The 17,549-nt window shown below is 46.8% G+C and overlaps 1 protein-coding gene across 5 annotated transcripts in view; it reads right to left on the minus strand.

The window, feature by feature from the left end:
• SH3RF3 (SH3 domain containing ring finger 3) overlaps positions 1 to 17,549 on the minus strand; it is a 343,617-nt gene that overhangs the window by 125,646 nt on the left and 200,422 nt on the right. For 4 of the 5 annotated variants that reach the window (XM_070511485.1, XM_014829961.3, XM_070511483.1 and 1 more), the window contains one exon: positions 2,117 to 2,212. The exons of the other annotated variant lie outside the window; for it this stretch is intronic. In XM_070511485.1, the coding sequence (XP_070367586.1) occupies positions 2,117 to 2,212 (96 nt within the window). The remainder of the gene's footprint in view (positions 1 to 2,116; positions 2,213 to 17,549) is intronic. 5 annotated transcript variants of the gene reach the window in all.

A 17,549-nucleotide genomic window follows, 5' to 3' on the forward strand; every position in this document is an offset into this window, starting at 1 on the left:
GATACAGGCCGCCAGCAGCGGAGGGTCAGGCCAGCTCCAGGCCAGTTTTAGTCCATTTGTCCCACTGTGCCTGCCCAAAAAGCCCAGGGTGAAGAAATAGCCCCAGGTGGGAGAGGACTATACGGTCTGCAGCGCAAAAGTTCTCGTCCACTTCTTACAGATCCACTGCAGTCCATCAAGCATCGGCCTGAACTGACTGGTGGGGAGCCCAGGTGGGGCGGAAGTCCCCGCTGCCCCACAGGACCCCAGTCGGATGCCTGCCCACAAACCTGCACCCTGTACACGCTTCAAACCCCAGCTGAATGGGCTGGAGGAGAGCTCTCTGTCAGTCAGTCCTGCAGGAGCACGGGTCCACCACATTCCTTCAGGAGCACCAGCCCCATCTCTTGGCATAAAGTACACTCCAAACTGTGCCATCTGCCTGAGTGGCATCCGGAGAAGGAAGCCCCAGGCTCCCTCGTGGCACCAGTCTAGCTCGGGTTCCAAGCCTGCAGAATACCCCAGCTCTGACCACTCTGATCTCACACACCTGCTCGGCCTCAAAGAGGACAACAGTCTGGGCTAACTTTCCAACCCACCAGGACACACCCTAAGGCTATGTACGAGGCAAGAGTCACAGTGGCCTTTTGTTCCATATTTCAAGCACCTCAAAAGGGAATCGATATAAAAACAGTGAAAAACGGTCCTCAGCAATCCCCGTTTGGGGCTTCTGGTGTCACTGGTTGTTGCAGAGAACCCAGGAGTCTGTTTCTGAGCATCTGAGGTGGCACTGTGGCTGCGGCCAGGGCTCCTAGGGCGATGGTGTGGGGCTAGGCACTGCACAGGCTGCAGCCCTGCCCAGGAAGGTGCAGGACAAGGAGGAGTGACGCCCCTGCCATGGCTCCTGGGAGGAGGGCCAGGCCCCTGAGCCTCAAGGGCCACAGGGCTGTCCTATCTGAGGAAACATACAGGGTGTAAGGAGGCTGTGCTCAGAGCAGAGGTGGCCCTGTGAGGGCCAGTATGGGGCACAAAAGGCCACAGAGCCAGAGAGATGAAGGAGACGCCCTACATCCTGGAGGGAAGAGTATTCGAAAGGCACATCTCCAGTGGCTAGGCAATCAACCCTGGGAAGGCACAGATGGGCAACTTGCCAGTGACTTTGCGTATGACTGCGGAACCAAGGAGAGCTGTCAGAAGCCCAGCTGGTTGGTTTCCCAGCCCTGCGCCCACAGTCTTGGCCTCCCTGATGATGCCTGACCCTCCTCCAGAGAAGGGGGTAGCTGATGGGCCTGACTCAGCCATCAGCAAGGGGTGGATGCTACTGTTACCTGCCTTGGGGTTCCCTCTAACATTTTTCCCTAGCTTCCTAAATTGCAGTGTAAAAAAGAGTGCACCAATGTTAACTGGACACCATTTTACAGCTGCTACAACTGTGTAGCCACTCCCCAAACTAAGATCTAAAACACCTCCACATCCCAGAAGCCTCCTTGCCTCTTCCAGTCAATCTGCCCTCGAAGGCACCGCTGCTCTGACGTCTATTACCCCGAGGTAGTCGGGCCTGCTTTGGAACTTCCTTTAAAAAAATCCTACAGCATATGCTCTTTTGTGTCTGGCTTCTTTCAAAAATCTAGAAAACGTAGTAATCTTTTGTTCATTTTCACTGCTGGGTAGCAGTCCATCATATGGACATACCACACTTTATCCATTCCACAGTTGATGGACATTTGAACTGCTTCCAGCCTGGGGCCATCATAATCAAGTTTCCGTGAACATTCTCATGTATGTCTTTGAGTATCCCTGTAACAGTCTGCCTGGGAAAAAGTTCCATTGGCTAAAAATGTCTGGGAGCTCAGTTTTTTGACTTCTAGATTGCACGGCAAGTGGTATTCATGCATCAAGTTCTCGGATCTTAAGCAGCAGGATGAAGAACACCCCCTGGGAGCTGAAGCAAACGCACAAATGGAAGCTTACAAAGTGTTCTGGAAACCGTGCATCTTACAAGTCTATCCGACCTTATACTATTGTGAAGTAGCTTCCTTCTCTCTTAGAAAAGGAGGCTCCAAGCTCAGGTCATCCCTGGACTAGTGAAACAAACCCCAGGGTGAAAGCAGCAGCGGGCGTGGCAGCATGGCCTTACCTCCACGTACAAGAGGGGGAAAATCCCAACCTTGTCCCCCAGCATTCCTTCTGCCCAGTTGTCATCCACTCTTCTGATCACGGTCAGGACTTCGTCCTGGAATTGCCGGAGCCACCATGTACACAAGCACGGGGACATGCACACAACAAAAAAGAGAACAAGAGACCGTTAGTATTGTTGAGGCTAAGAAAAGACTCCAAGCAGTGATTCAAAGAATGGTTAGTACTCATTGCGAGGTGTGACATGAAAACAGTCAACCCTGACACCTTCCCTAGGGTCTCTCTTTCTCTCTTGCGTAGTGATTACAGCTGCAAAGATTCCCTGAATGGAAAAGTGGGGCAATCTACAATATAGTTAGTATTTTAAAATTCACGTCCCCATTGTTTATTTAATGAAATAAAATATTTTGAATATATAAATTCAGCTAAGTGTAAAACATTTTAAGTTTCTGACTCCATTAAAGAACATTTTTAATGACCCAATCAAACTATATTTATTTAGAGTCATGGGTACATAAAGCTTTGAATAACCCTCTTAAATTCTATGGCATGCCAGACAATACCAAGGATAAAGCACAGAGTGGAAACGGAAGGAGAAAGGAAGAGGCCAGAAGCAAGGAGGAAGACTGACAGACAGGCAGCTGGTGAGGAAGGACAGACCCAGGATGCCTTCACAGGTGCCAGGAGCTGCAGTGACAAATGGCTGGGGGTGTGGAAGGGAAGGTGGGAGAGAGAAAGGACTGAGAACTGATGGAGAACAAAAGAGGGAAGGAAATGACTAGGAGGAAGCCCGGGGGAGAGAGAGACAACACAGCCTGCAGCAGGGTCATGAGGGCCAAACAGGGACGCCATGGGCAAAACTGGTACGGACACCAGGGCTCTCTGGCTGGCCTGCGATCCCTCTCCAGTAACACTCTTCCTTCAGTACACAGGGTGTGCAGGGGAGCCCCCCAGGACAGTCTCCCTAACCATCTGCCACCCCCACCACGCCACGTCAAAACCTCCCTGTCATCTGCGCCTCAAGAATCTGCTAGGAGACCAGCTGGCCCATCTGGGACTCTAATGGGCTGAGGAGCTGATGGCCAAGAGCGGCCTAATGGAGGAACACCTACTGGATTTGAATGTACCATGTCTTCCCAATGAGGCTTCAAAACTTTAATGTGAAGCAATAACCTGGGATGTGTAGGCCTCTCCCAGGGTCAGAGGAACGTTTTAGGGCAGCAGACTTCATGAAATCATCAGAGAAGATGCTTCACCATGAGCTGTGGAGCACACAGTTTTGGGGTGTTCATATAGGGCGAGATAGAATGATCTAATGGGAACTGGATAAGCCTTTCAGAGAGCAGAGAGGGAAAAGCAAGGACAAGCACCCGCGCTGGGAAGTCCCACCTAGGTCTCTCCCAACCTCTCCTCTCCAAGGAGCAGAGTGGAGTTGAAGGGCAATCACATCCCTTGTTTGCTCTGTCCTCAACTCCAGTTTCCCGCTGTACAGGATAACAAATAACAAAATGATTTCTGACTTTTCGCAATTGATAGAGGCCAGAAAAATGCAACATAAGGGAATCCTACCATTTCACATATTACAGGGTAGTTGGTTCTTGGGCTACGGGATAATATTGACAAGGGTTTCCCTCTAGCAAACCCTCAGCCATTAGAGTGTGAGAGCTTTTCTGATAACCATTAGGGCGAAAGTGGCCGACAGGCTTGAGGAGAGATACACAGAGCATGCCCCTTATTCCTACACCTTGCTCACCTCACAAGATCACAACCAGGAGAGCCCTGAGCCCATGAAGAACTCAATTCAGATTTAGCCAAAGACGCCTAAGACTTTACTGATCACACAAAGGGAGAGGCAATGGTGGGGTTCCTACAAGCCAGAGTTTTTGCAACAGCAAAAGAACATACACGAAAATTTAATTCTGTAAACTTAAAAAGAAGAAAATGCCAGATTAATTTTGGTAAAAAAATAAAGAGAGAAAATGCCCTAATATGCATACAATTATTTAACACTGGTCTAGAAATTAGAGCCAAAGAAATAAGAGAAGATAAAACAAGAAGTATGAATATTGGAAAGAAGGGTATACAATTTTCTATCTAGAAAATTAGAGTATCCACTAAAAAACTAGAATAAGTAAGAACTTGAGCAAGGCTGCAATTTTTAAAAGAAATACATAAAAGTCATTGGTTTTCTTATCTACCAGAAATAATCAGTTAGAAATTGTGATTAAAATTGGTTAACCATTAAAAAAACTAAAGTTAGTTCCCTAATTCACCGTATATGCCAAAACTAATTCCATAAGGATTAAAGATTTAAATGTCAGGGAAAAAATCTTTGAATATCCAAGAAGAAAATACGAATAGATATTTAATCTTGAGCTGGGGAAGGTCTTTTGATGTATGATAACAAAAATTTGGCTACAGAAAAACTAAATTCTCTATGATAAAAACAGCAGAAACAAAACAAAAGGGCAAATAAATCAGAAAAATACTTGCAGGATACATGAGAGTCCTTACTATATAAGGGCTTAAAGACACAGGAGGAGAAAAAGACAAAGATCTTAAAAGAAAAGTAGGCTGAGGGCAAAACCCAGACAACTCACAAAAGAAGAAAAGCAAATTGCCCTTAAACACATTTAAAAATGTTATACCTGACTAGCAGTTAAAGAAATAGAATTTTAAACAAGAAGATTCCTTTTTTCCTTCTTTGTTCTTTTTTGCCATCAAATTAGCAAAGATGAACATATAGCCAACCCACAGTGCTGGCAGCATGCAGGGAACGGGCATGCTATTTTTGGTGGAGGTATAAATTTATGGCAGGCAGTTTGGCAATTCCTATCAAACATCAGAGCCCAGACACCCACAGATCTAACAATGCCACTTCCAGGGACTCCATTCTAAGGAATCCAAGAGATGCAAAACAATTGAGCTCTGAGGATGTTCACTACAGTATTTGTTCAACTAGAGAAAAACTAGAGGCAAACGCACAGCAAAGGAGGATTGGTTAAATAACTTATGTATTGTCCACCAATACCACACCCAACTCCAGTCCACTCCAGCCATCCTGTCCTACCTAAGGAGGAGGGGGAAAATGGAGAAGCGCATGTGGACTTCACAAGCTAGAAGAACAGTCTCCTTAGAAGACTGAGAGCTAATCACAGGATCAAAGGACTGCGGAATGCTTGCCTTCCCCCAACAACTTATAATCACATTGCTAAAGGCCTATTCACAGCAGTTCCTTTTACCTGGTACATCATGTCCAGTTATCAAAAAAAATTAATAGACATACCAAAAGGCAAAAACAGTTTGAAGAGACAGCAAGTTGCAGAACCAGACTCAGATACAGTAGGGATGTTGGAATTATCAGACTGGGAATTTAAAACAACTGTGATTAGTATGCTAAGGGCACTGATGGATTAAGTAGACAGCATGCAGGAACAGACGGGCAATGTAAGCAGAGAGATGGAAAGTCTAAGAAAGAACCAAAAAGTAATGCTATCACAGAGATCAAAACCACTATAACTTAAATGAAGAGTGTCTTCAATGGACTTATTAGTATACTGGATACGGCTGAGGAAGAATCTCTGAGCTAAAGGATATCTCAATAGAAACCTTCAAAATGAAAAAGCAAAGAGAACAAAGACTGAAAAAAGAAACAAAACAGACTGTCCAAGGACTGTGGGACAACTATAAAAGGTGAACCATACATACAATGGGAATACTAGAAGGAGAAGAAAGAAAGGAAGAGAAGAAATATTTGACACAATAATGACTGAGAATTTCCCCTAAATTAAGGTCAGACACCAAACCATAGATCCAGGAAGCTCAGAGAATACCAAGGAAAATAAATGCCAAAAAATCTACACCTAGGCACATCATTTTCAGACTACAGAAAAATCAAAGGTAAACAAAAAATACTGAAAGAAGCTAGAAGAAAAAATTACCTTACCTATAGATGAGCAAGGAAAAGAATTACACCCAATTTCTGAGAAATCAAGCAGGCAAGAAGAAAGTGAAGTGAAATAAAGTGTTTGGAGAAAAAAAACACCAACCTAGAATTCTATATATACCCTAAAAAATTATCTTTCAATAGTGAGGGAGAAATAAAGATTTTCTCAGACAACCAAAATTGAGGGAATTTCTTGCCAGTTGACCTGCATTGTGAGAAATGTTAAAAGTTCTTTAGAGAGAAAGAAAACGATATAGGTCAAAAACTAGAATCTACATAAGGAAAGAAAGAACATCAAATAAGGAGTACATGAAGGTAAAACAAAAACTTTTATTTTTCTTATTCTTAGTTGATCTAACAGATAACAGTTTGTTCAAAATAATAATAGCAACAGTGTAATCACATATGTATGCTTATGCATATATCATATATTATATATGTATGCTTATGTATGTTTATATACAAGTGAAATGAATGACAGCAATGATACAAGGGATAGGAGGAAAGTGTTATTTTGTTATTATAAGGTACTTGCACTACCCATGAAACAGTACAGTGTTATGTGAAAGTGGACTTGGATCAGCTGTAAATGTATACTGCAAACTCTAGGAGAGCCACTAAAATTATCTAAAACGAGGTATAACTGATATGCTAGGAAAGGAGAGAAAATGGAATTATATAAAATGTTCAGTCAAACTACAAAAGGCAAAAAAAGAATGGAAGACAAAAATAGGAATAAAAATCAAGGGCAATAAATAGAAAACAGAAACAAATATGGTAAATACTAATCTAAGAATATCAATAATCACTTTGTATGTCAATGGTCTAAATGCACAAAATAAAAGACAAGATTGTAATAATGGATCAAAAAACAAGACCAACTATATGTTGTCTACAAGAAATATGCTTTAAATATAAAGACACAGAGTAAAAGTAAATGCATGGAGAAAGATATACTATGCTAACCCTAATCAAAAGAAAGTGGACATAGTTATATTAATTTTGGACAGAGCAGAATTCAGAGCAAGGGACATGGTCAAGGATAAAGAGGAACATTACATGATAAAGGGGTCAATTCTCCAAGAAAACATAATAATCCTTAATGTGTATGTGCCTAACAACAGAGAATATGTGAGGCAACACTAACAGAACTCCAAGGAGAACAGATGGATCCACCATTACAGCTGGAGACGGTGAACAACACCGTCAAGCAACTGAATATATTGACATCCATAGACTACTTCATCCGAGAACAGCAGAACACACATTCTTCTCAAGCTCACACAAATGTTCACTAAGACAGATCACAGTTTGGGCCATAAAACACACTTTAACAAAGTTAAAAGGATAGAAACTATGCAATGTCTGCTCTCGCACTACAACAGAATTAAACTAGAAACCAATTCAAAAAAGCAGAAAAATCCCCAAGTACTTGGAAATTAAACAACATGACTCTCAATAACACTTGATTCAAAGAAGAAATATCAAGAGGAATTTTTAAATATTTTGAAATAAATGAAAATAGAAACACATCTTATCAAAATTTGTGGGCTGCAGTGAAAATAGTGCTTAAAAAAATTCATAACACTGGACGCATATATTAGAAAAGAAGAAAGACCTAAAATCACTAATCTAAGCTTCCAATTTATGAAACTAGAAAAAGAACAAATTAGATTCAAAGTAAGCAGAAGAAAATAAATAATAGAAATCAGAGCAGAAATCAATCAAATCGAAAACAAGAAACAAGACCAAAAGCTTGTTATTTGAAAAGATCAATGAAATTGATAAGCCCCTAGCCAGGTTAACCAAGAAAAAAATAGAGGGGACACAAATTATTAATATCAGGAATGTAACAGGGGACATTACTACAATTCAATGGATATTAAAAAGGTATTAAAGGAACACTATGAACAACTATGCCCATAAACTTGATAATCTACATGTAATGGACCAATTCCTTGAAAGACATCATCTGCCAAAAATCACATAAGAAGAAACAGACCATCTGAATAGGCCTATGTTTATTAAAGAAACTGAATCAATAATTAACAAACCTCCTAGGCAGAAAGCCCCAGACGCAGATGGGTTCACTGGAGAATTCTACCAAACACTTAAGGAAGAAATTATACCGAATTCTCTAACAATCTCTTCCAGAAGTTAAAAGCAGAGGGACTACTTCCTAACTCATTCCATGAGGCCAGCATGACACTAATACTAAAACCAGACAAAGACACGGTGGGCAAAGAAAACTGCAGAGCAATCTCTCATGACCATACATGCAAAAATCCTCAACAAGAAATGAGCAAATTGAATCCAACAAGGTATACAAAGAATTGTACAGTTTGACCAACTGGAATTTATCCGGGTATGCAAGGCTGGTTCAACATTCACAAATTAACGCAACATATCACATCAGTAGCTAAAGAATAAAAATCCCATGATTGTATCAATAGATACAGAAAAAGCATTTGACAAAATCAAACACCCTTTCATGATAAAAAATAAAACTCTCAGTAAACTAGGAATAGAGGGAAACTTCCTCAACTTGATAAAGAACATCTACAAAAGACCTACAACTAACCTCATATTTATTGGTGAGAAAGGTGAAGCTTTCCCACTAAGATCAGGAACAAGGCAAGGATTCTCCCTCTAACTACAGCTTCTCAACAACATACTGGAGTCTTATCTAATGCAATAAGAAAAGAAAATATATACCAATTTGGAAGGAAAAAGATAAAACAGCCTTTGTTTGCAGATGACATGATTGTCTATGTAGAAAATCTGAAAGAATCAACAAAAAAACTACTGGAACTAGTAAGTGATTATAACAAGGTTGTAAGATACAAAAGTCAAACACTTTCCTATATATCAGCAATGAACAAGTAGAATTTGACATTAAAACACAATACCATTTGCATTAGTACCCCAAATATGAAATACTTAGGTATAAATCTAATAAAATAAGTACAAGATCTATATGAGGAAAACTACAAAACTCTGATGAATGAAGAAATCAAAGAAGAATGAAATAAACGGAGAGATGTTCCATCTTCATGGACAGGAAGACAATATTGTCAAGATGTCAGTTTTTCCCAACTTGATCTATGGATTCAATGCAATTATGATCAAAATCCCAGCAAGTTATTTTGCGGATATTGACGAATTGGTTCTAAAGTTTATACAGAAAGGCAAAAGACCAGAAAAACCACCACGGTAGTGAAGGAGAGGAACAAAGACTGACACTCTCCAACTTCAAGACTTACTCTAAAGCTACGGTACTGAAGATAGTGTGGTATTGACGATAAAATATAAAATCATATATACTGACCACAAAAACATATTATGCATGATCCATTAATTTAAAGATCAAGAACAGACACAACTCATCTATGGTATTAAAAGACGTGGGAGGAGAGAAGGTTGGGGGGACTGGGGCATGATATCTCACCATTTCTCCACTGGGTAGTGATTATAAGAATATATTCTTTTCATTCATCAAGTTGCATAATCTTGATTAGTGGACTTGGTCTATTACACAGTACTTAAATAAAAAGGTTTTTTTTTTTTTAAAGAAAAAACGGTCATAGTCTATCAGGTGTGGACTAGTCATGCGCACCTTGAATGTAGCATTTGGTCTTAACAAACCTCCAAAGGGACATCACATACTGAGGAAGCCAACCATTACGTAAACAGTCTGCATCAAGTCTCAGAAAGCTAGAGGAGAAAGTGGGATCGCTGAGCCTGAGAAATGTGTGTGTGTGTGTGCGCGCGCACATCCATGCACACGTGCACAGGGGGTTGGCGAGGTATGATTATTGTCTTCGAGCTTTGGCTTCTTTACCACACTGAAGAGCTGGGCTCATTCTGGGTCACCCAGAATTAGCACCGAGGGCTCTGAGTTACTAAGAAGCAGACACAGTTGCACATAAGGGAGAGCTGTCCAGAAACAGGCCGCCACCTCTTAGGCCAAGGAATTTGTCATCACTCCAAGTGTTAAGCAGTGCAAACCTGTTCCTCATCCAGTCACCAATGTGAGCATCCCTAAGTGCCAGGCATGAGAAGGAGACTGTCCCTTCTGAAGAAGAGCTCAGCGCTTGGCGGGGGAGACCTCGTAGTAAAGATATGGACATCACCCGATGTAACGTAAGTTCAGTAAAATCCCACCACAATGCAGTAAGTGGGATCTGAAATGCAGTCATGTCAAATGTGACGTTAGCGAAATGAGAGGTGGAGCCTGCACAGCCCCATCTGCCTATCAGATGCAAATCCAATGGAGTCCTAGCCCTGGTTTGCTGGCACCTGGTGGCAGGTGTCTGTTCTGCCTCAAACACTGACAGGGGCAGTGCCGGGTCTCACGGCTGCCTGGGATTTCAGGACAGTAGCAGGATCCAAAACTGCTGGGAGAATGCTAGATGCAGGAAGCCAGTCACTCTCCACACACACAATAAGGAATGAACTCTGCCTAAGAGTGCTGAGGAAGGTTTCCCACGGTGCTGCCTATGACCCAAACTCACACAACGGAGACAGCCCCCAACGAGGAACACACAAGTGCTGGGCTAGGCAGAAACTCATGACTTCTCGCCACCAACGCAGGACTAGGAAAAGAGCGACCACTTTTCACAGTTGGATCGCATCAGGTCTCTGATGTGATGTCATATTTGACAGCCTGGAGCCAGTGCTTGCAGAAGGACAAGGAAAGGGAAAACGCCTGCTCTGGGGCCTCCCTGGAACGCGGAGAAGTCCTCTCTCCTGAAACACTGACTGGGCCTTACATTTGACAATGGCAAGACTGCCGTGCATGGGTGGAGGCAAGTTTCAGTTGCTGCTTCATAGAGAACTTGCCCCCTTCATGTCACACTCAATGTGGCGGGCTGCCAGTGGCCTCAGAACAAAGCCATGCTGAGTGGGATGTGCAAGCAATCATCGTGTGCTTGGCCTCTGTAGTGCTGTGCTTTGCGTCACAGGTCAGCAAACCTTTCTAGAAAGGGCCACAGAGTCAACATTTCAGGATTTGCTGGCCATCATGTCTCTGCCATGTACTCAACTCTGCAGTTTTGGGGTGAAAGCAACCAGACACGACAAGTAAATGAAGGAGCCTGGGCTGTGTGCCAAGAAAACTATACTTACAAGAACAGTAGCAGGTGGACAGAATTCGGCCTGCGAGCCCCAGTTTATCACCCTTGCTTGATGTAGAGGAGTAAACACAATCTGACCAGACACCAAAGACACCACTGATGGTCAGACGGACACACAAGTTTCTGGGCCAATATGGCAACATTTGAGGATTTTATGAATGAGCGTTGTTTCCACAACGTCACTTCACTTTCAGACGCATGACTCAATTTCACTTACAGGTTTCACATAAGGTGCTCGTTACTTGCTGTGGGTCAGTAGACTTCCATATGCTCTTTTCCCTGTTCCCTGAAACATCCAAGCTTTGAAAATACACCAAATGCCGTTGCCGTATGGCAGTGGCTCTCCTTTGTATTCCGGTGGTCTCAGGGTGGTCCTAATGATTGTAAGTCTGCACAACGTCGTTATTAAAAAACCACATTGCCTTTCTTCCCAAGGCTCAGTGGGTAATGCCTTTGCAAAGGATTCAGGCCCCGTGGTAGGCCCACCCCCAGAGGGGGCCTCTAACTGCATTTTAATTCATCTGCCTAACTCTCCTAAAGTTTGCGCATTCGCTTCTACCAGGGAAAGAGTAAAGCTGCAACCAGATGGGCTCCATGAGGAAGAAAGGCTGCAGCATAGTGCACTGAGGCTCTGCCTCCGGACTCTTGGAGGCTGGAATGTGGTGTCCCGGCAGAAGCCCTCTGGATGCCACTAAAGGTGCTGGCTGAGCGTACCGCCCTTCACTGCCACTTTAAAGGTACATTCAGTAAAGGTCAGAGCTCACACCTCAGGGGCTCAGCCTGAGACGCCAGGCTCACCGAAACCCTGGAGAGCTCACTCGCCTAGTAGCTCTGGATAAACCAATCTCTGGGGCCTAAGATTTCACTCTCCTAAATCAGCTGTGGGGCAACAACACATAGAAAACCCCTAGAAATAGCCCCTGAAGGGCCAGGAAGAGGGAGGCAACGGCTCCGCCGGAGAGCACTCCAGCTCCTCCTCTGTCCCCTTCCACTTGCACTCAAGGGTTCCGAGAGGTCATAACGTCCCAGAGACCAGAGGTGCCCCTTTGGAAACTCGGCTCATGGGCTTGCCCTTCAGCTCTGGCTCCTGCTGGGCTGGGCCACGGCCATGGCAGCCACCTGTGGCGGCATGCCTGGGGACCCGGCCCGTCACCAGCAGCGTCCATTGTCAGAATGCACGCCAGCCACAGACAGAGCCCAAGTCACTGTTTCACAGAAAGAAGGGACCATTAAAAAGGGAAAAGCTCAAAAACTTCCTCAACCTTTTGTAGCAGAAATAACACAAATTGTTCCTGATAGCTGTCGGCAGGCCCAGGTGAGGCTCTAAAGGACTCCGTGACCTGAAGGCCCTGCTGCCCTGCCGAGGCCTCAGCTGTCAGGACTCTCCTGAGCCCGGGGGGCTTTCTCCCATCTTCCTGTCTCATCACCTAGTCTCAACTCCAGGGGTTGCCAGAGGCATGGAACCAGCAAAGAGAGCAACACTGCATGAGGGAGACGCAGAGGCTCAGAGCAGCTCAGGGCTGCGGGAACCTGCAGCCACAGGGTGGGCCCCTGTGAAAGTGGAGAGGTCAAAGGTCAGGTGTCACAACCTCCCCCACTACACAGCCTGCAGCAGGCATGGCTCGGTGCTGGGATAATGCCAGTCCTGGCCACCCTCTGTGGGCTGCGAGCACTTGAGGGCGGGACTCTGCTGGCCACTGTCCTTGGCACTGAGCCTGGCACCTGGAACACGGCCTTGGGCTGACATGTGTCTGAAGAGTGGATGAACGGGACAAGGAGGCCGGGTGAGCATGAACTGATGCTCCCTGCAGCAAGGCAGAGCGCCCGCACCAGCTTCACCGTCCACTACGGATTCAAAGTCCTATGTGCCCTGCACTGTCCCATGCCGGGGACAGGCAGTGAGTAGATGACTGAGGATCCTGCCCTCAGGGAGCCTGCACTCCAGCCAGGAGAGGTGACAATGTTCTGTCAATACAAGTACATACCTTCTTGGGAGGAGAAAATGGGATGTGGAGTGCTGGGTAGGCAGGGCTCCATCACAGGGGCATCGGGCTGCCCTGAGGGCCTGCAGACAGGTAGGGAGGGCATCCAGGCTGTGGGCCGGCTGCAGACGCCCTGGCGGAGCCAGCAGACTCACCTGGACAGGATAGGCCAGGAGGCCAGTGTGGCTGGGAGCGGAGTGAGCCCGGGGTGAGCAGGGGAAATCAGCTGGGGAGGGAGGCAGGGGCAGGTCGGGGGAGTCTTGTTGGCAGCACAGACTTTGGTGTCAACTCTGGGGAAGAGGAGAAGCCAGTGGGGGCCCTGAGCAGAGGTGGGCACCCCTGACACAGGGTAACAGGCTTGCTTGCTCCAGCTGCTAAGGGGAGAACAGGTGGGGGCGCCCACAGCGAGCCAGGGGACAGCGGGGTGGGGCACACAGGGTGTGGGGCCTGTCCTGAGAGAAGAGCTCACATTCTGGGAAGGCTTGAAAATCTTTCCTGACAAAGCTTCAGACATATTCCAAGCTTTCCTGCAAATCAAAATGACTCCCTGTACAGATTCCCTGACCTCTACCTTGACGTCAAAGAAGGGGGTGGGCAAGGACACACCTCAGCAGCCCCTCAGGCTGCCTCTACTCCTGCCACCTCCTCTCTGTCTCCAAGCTGATTATCTTAGTAAAGCGCCTCCTCCACACAGGCCCAGTGGGCACTCAGGGGGCTGCAGGGTTGCTGCCCAATTTGAAGGAGGGGTCCTGATCCACGAGCCAAGAAAGTGACTGGGTTTCTCTGGTGTGTTTGAAACCAGGAGCTGACTTGGTTTAACTACACTCAGCTAGTTGTCTGTCTGCAGTGGAAGCAGATAGAGAACGCGTCATAAAGCCCCCGTGGACGACGTCTCCCATGCCTGGGTCTCCATGGTAACCGGAGCTTCAGTTTTTTGGGAACTGAGAGGCCACCCCTTGTCCCATCAGGCTGGTTAAGACCACCAACTCATCAACTGGGCCTGCAAGGATGACTGATAGGTGACCTTTGATGTCAGAGGGCCGAAAACTCCACCCGCAGAGCATGGTAACGCCGCTATTTTGTGAACATGTGTCCCGTGAAGAGCCATGAAGCTTGAGCACGCTTGCGCAGATCACCAGTTACCTCACTTCTCCTCACCTCCAAGCATCGTTCCCACACTGAGACCACCCCGCCCCTTTATTCCATAAATATCCCTAATCCCTATTTTGGGGGGATGTAGATCTGAGATTTGTTCTCCTGCCTCCTTACTTGGCTGTCTTGTGAATTAAATCCTCTCTCTGCAGCAAATGCATCATTTCAGCGATTGGCATAATCATGCAGCAGGCAAAACGAACCTGGTTCGGACAGTGGCCAGTAGTTGACTGGTTCAGTAACCAGTTTTTCATGGTTTACCTGAACAGAATACAGAGCTCAGAAGGAGAGAATGTTTAAGAGCCGCCCCGCTCTCCTTGGGCTCATTCCACTTTGGTCCATGGTCACAAAGTTCTCGAGTCTTGAAGGTGCTCCCAACTGCCATCAGGAAGAAGCAGAGATGACAGCACAGGCCTGGGTGCCCAGAGACAGGGACAGCAGCCTTGACACGGGCTGAGTGGATTCCACACCCCTGGGCAAGTCCCTCCAAGATTTAGCCACCAGGAAGATAGGGTATAGAGGACCAGCCCTAGGAATTCTCAGCTCTCCACATGGGGTGTGCCTTAGGAAGGCTCTCTGTCCTCCTGTGAGCATTCTGGGCTGACATGAAGAGTGGGACGTGTCAGAGGGAACTGTGGCTCCTCCTGAAGCAGGAGGAGAGCACACGGCAGAAAGCAAGGATTGGGTGAATATCTGGTTCTCTAAATGCCTTTGCTCACTGAATCCTACTGTCAACTCCATTTTCTAGTTAAAAAAGAGAGTCCAAGAGTAAGAAAATGTCCCAAAGCCACCACATAATAATACAAATACTCTGGAGCCTAACCTCTGTCCACATTTTATCTAAGCCTGTCCCTGGATCAGAAGAACATAGTGTGGGGTTAATGCTGGATTCACTCACAGAGGAGAGCAAGGATGGTGAATTTTGGGAAACGATGACTAAGCTCTCAGCAGCGTGAGAGGATCACGTGGAAGGAGAAAGTCTGACTAGATCAGGACAAGCGGCGACAGTGTTTTCAAAGGGTTTCGCCAACTCAAAGCATCCGTTTGGCCCTGGAGGGTTGGGGAGAGGATGGGAGAGTGTGAGATGAGGACTAAAAAGCAGCTGTCCCTGGGTCCACAAGGCCTGTGGCTTCCCCATGTGCAAGGACGGTGGGGACTCAGGCCAACGTGGTGAGCCTCGGGTCCCCGACGCAGTGGGTCCACGAGTGATTCTGTGACTGGCTAGGTGCTGCCTGAGACAATCTCACAGCCTCTGAGGGCTCCTGAGCCAGAGAGAGTGAACTCACTAGAGGGCAGCCCCAGGCCCTTTACATGCAACACAGGCCCCTGGCAAGGGGATGGAATCGTTCTCATTAACTGAAAGTTATATGGTCAGGGTTCCACAAATATTTGCTGAGACTTGTAGTTGAGCGAAAATAAGATAACATGGAGTAAGCCACCACACAAGGCATGGAGCTCGAGGCTTCTCTTGATGCCGAACCCTCAGCTCGGCTCTGGACTTGGGTCACCTAGCCCTCGGCCCCCGGGGGAGGGATGAGTGTCCTGCCTGGGAAGATGAGGAGCCAGTGGCCCAGCAAGGGCAAGTGTTCTCCTCAGGTCACACGTGGGATCCCGAACTGCCAGGCCCTGCAGCACCGTGCCTCCAAACCCAGCCCTCCCCCAACACGGAGGCCATGGAGAGCTGGGGGAGCTGGGGGAGCTGGGGGAGCTGGGAGAGCTGGGAGGGCTGGGAGGGCTGGGAGAGGTGGGAGAGCTGGGAGAGCTGGGAGAGCTGGGAGGGCTGGGAGTGGAGAGCTGGGAGGGCTGGGAGGGCTGGGAGGGCTGGGAGGGCTGGGAACAGGCTGCCGCAGGGCCCAGGATGCTGTACTTACTTCCTCGGCCTCCTTATTTGCTCTTTGGAGAAGGGCCCCTAAGAAGTTACAAAATATGCTTTTTATACAAAAAGTAATTATTCATTCTCCACATACATGAAACAAAGACTTTGGTTTTAGAATGACTTCATGCAATTTTAACAGGACTGTTCAAAAAAATTTTAACAGGACTGTTCAAAAGCCAACATCACAGGTAAAAATCTTGCTTTGGTCCCCTGCTTCATGCCTTTTTAAACCCCATCACTCCATCACAGTGACTCTGTGGCTTTTAGAGACCGCTCTTCCTTGCTGACTCAATGGAACACATTCAAACAACAAAGCCTTCTCTGGAGGCGAAACCAGGCTGGCCTGAAGCTGCAGTGTCGAAGCACAGACCACCTCTGGTCACCCGAGGTCGGAGGTCGTTAGGCAGAACCAGCATTCCAGGCCGTGACAACGAGCTGGGAAAATCTCGGGCAGGTGCCGCGGGCAACAGGAGACCCAAGCCGAGTAGAAGGAGCCAGGACGTGTTGCCCGCGTCCTGGGAGGCTGCGTTTGGAGGCATTCAGTGGTGAGAGGCGCAGAGAAACCGGGCTCTTAGTAGAGGCTGTGCCTGATCCAAGCAGGAGGGGACAGTGGGTGTGGGTGACAGGTTCTGTGAACACCCTGGGGGTCACGGCACTGATCTCGTTGGGGTCACACCCAGGGCGCTCTAACCCCACATGTTAATCCACAGGATTCAAGGAAAGAAAGTCCTTGGAAAACATACGACATACGGCACCTCCCACCCGGCCTCCTGTGGAAAGGGACGTCACGTTCCACGCCAGGAGACCCCCTGACCTCTCACAGCTAGCGCCTTTGCCTCTCAAATGCCACATCCGTGGAGAGCCCTCACGATGACACCCCCTCAACAGGGATGCTCGCTCAGCCCAGGGACATCACGGTACCCCCACCACGTAACTCAAAGTAAAAACAGTGCCAACCACAGGATAAGTCTAAAGAAGCCTAACGGAATGCTGACTTTCCCATAAGGACCACTTTAATGTTTCTTTTGAAATATCAGATACCAAATTCTATCAGTGAATATTTTGGAACCCTTACTAAATGTTCAGTCTGCCTCCTGGGCAACCAGCACAGCTCATTACTCTCTGAAATTGTCTTTTGAACCCTTATCTCTTGACTTGCTGTTGCTGTCTCTCCCACTAGACGCAGGCTGCACGAGGGCAGCAAGTCCATCTGTGTCTCCGGGACACAGCGCAGTTCCCATAGAGTTGGGGCGGGGCACAGGTTGTTGATAAGAACCCAAGCCCCTCTGGCCTCTTGTCCAGTGGGCTCTGGTCTTCATCTGGAGTCGAGCGTCCCAGGCAGA

This window comes from Equus asinus, chromosome 6 (assembly GCF_041296235.1).
Source record: "Equus asinus isolate D_3611 breed Donkey chromosome 6, EquAss-T2T_v2, whole genome shotgun sequence".
In the NCBI taxonomy this organism is placed as follows: Eukaryota; Metazoa; Chordata; class Mammalia; order Perissodactyla; family Equidae; genus Equus; species Equus asinus.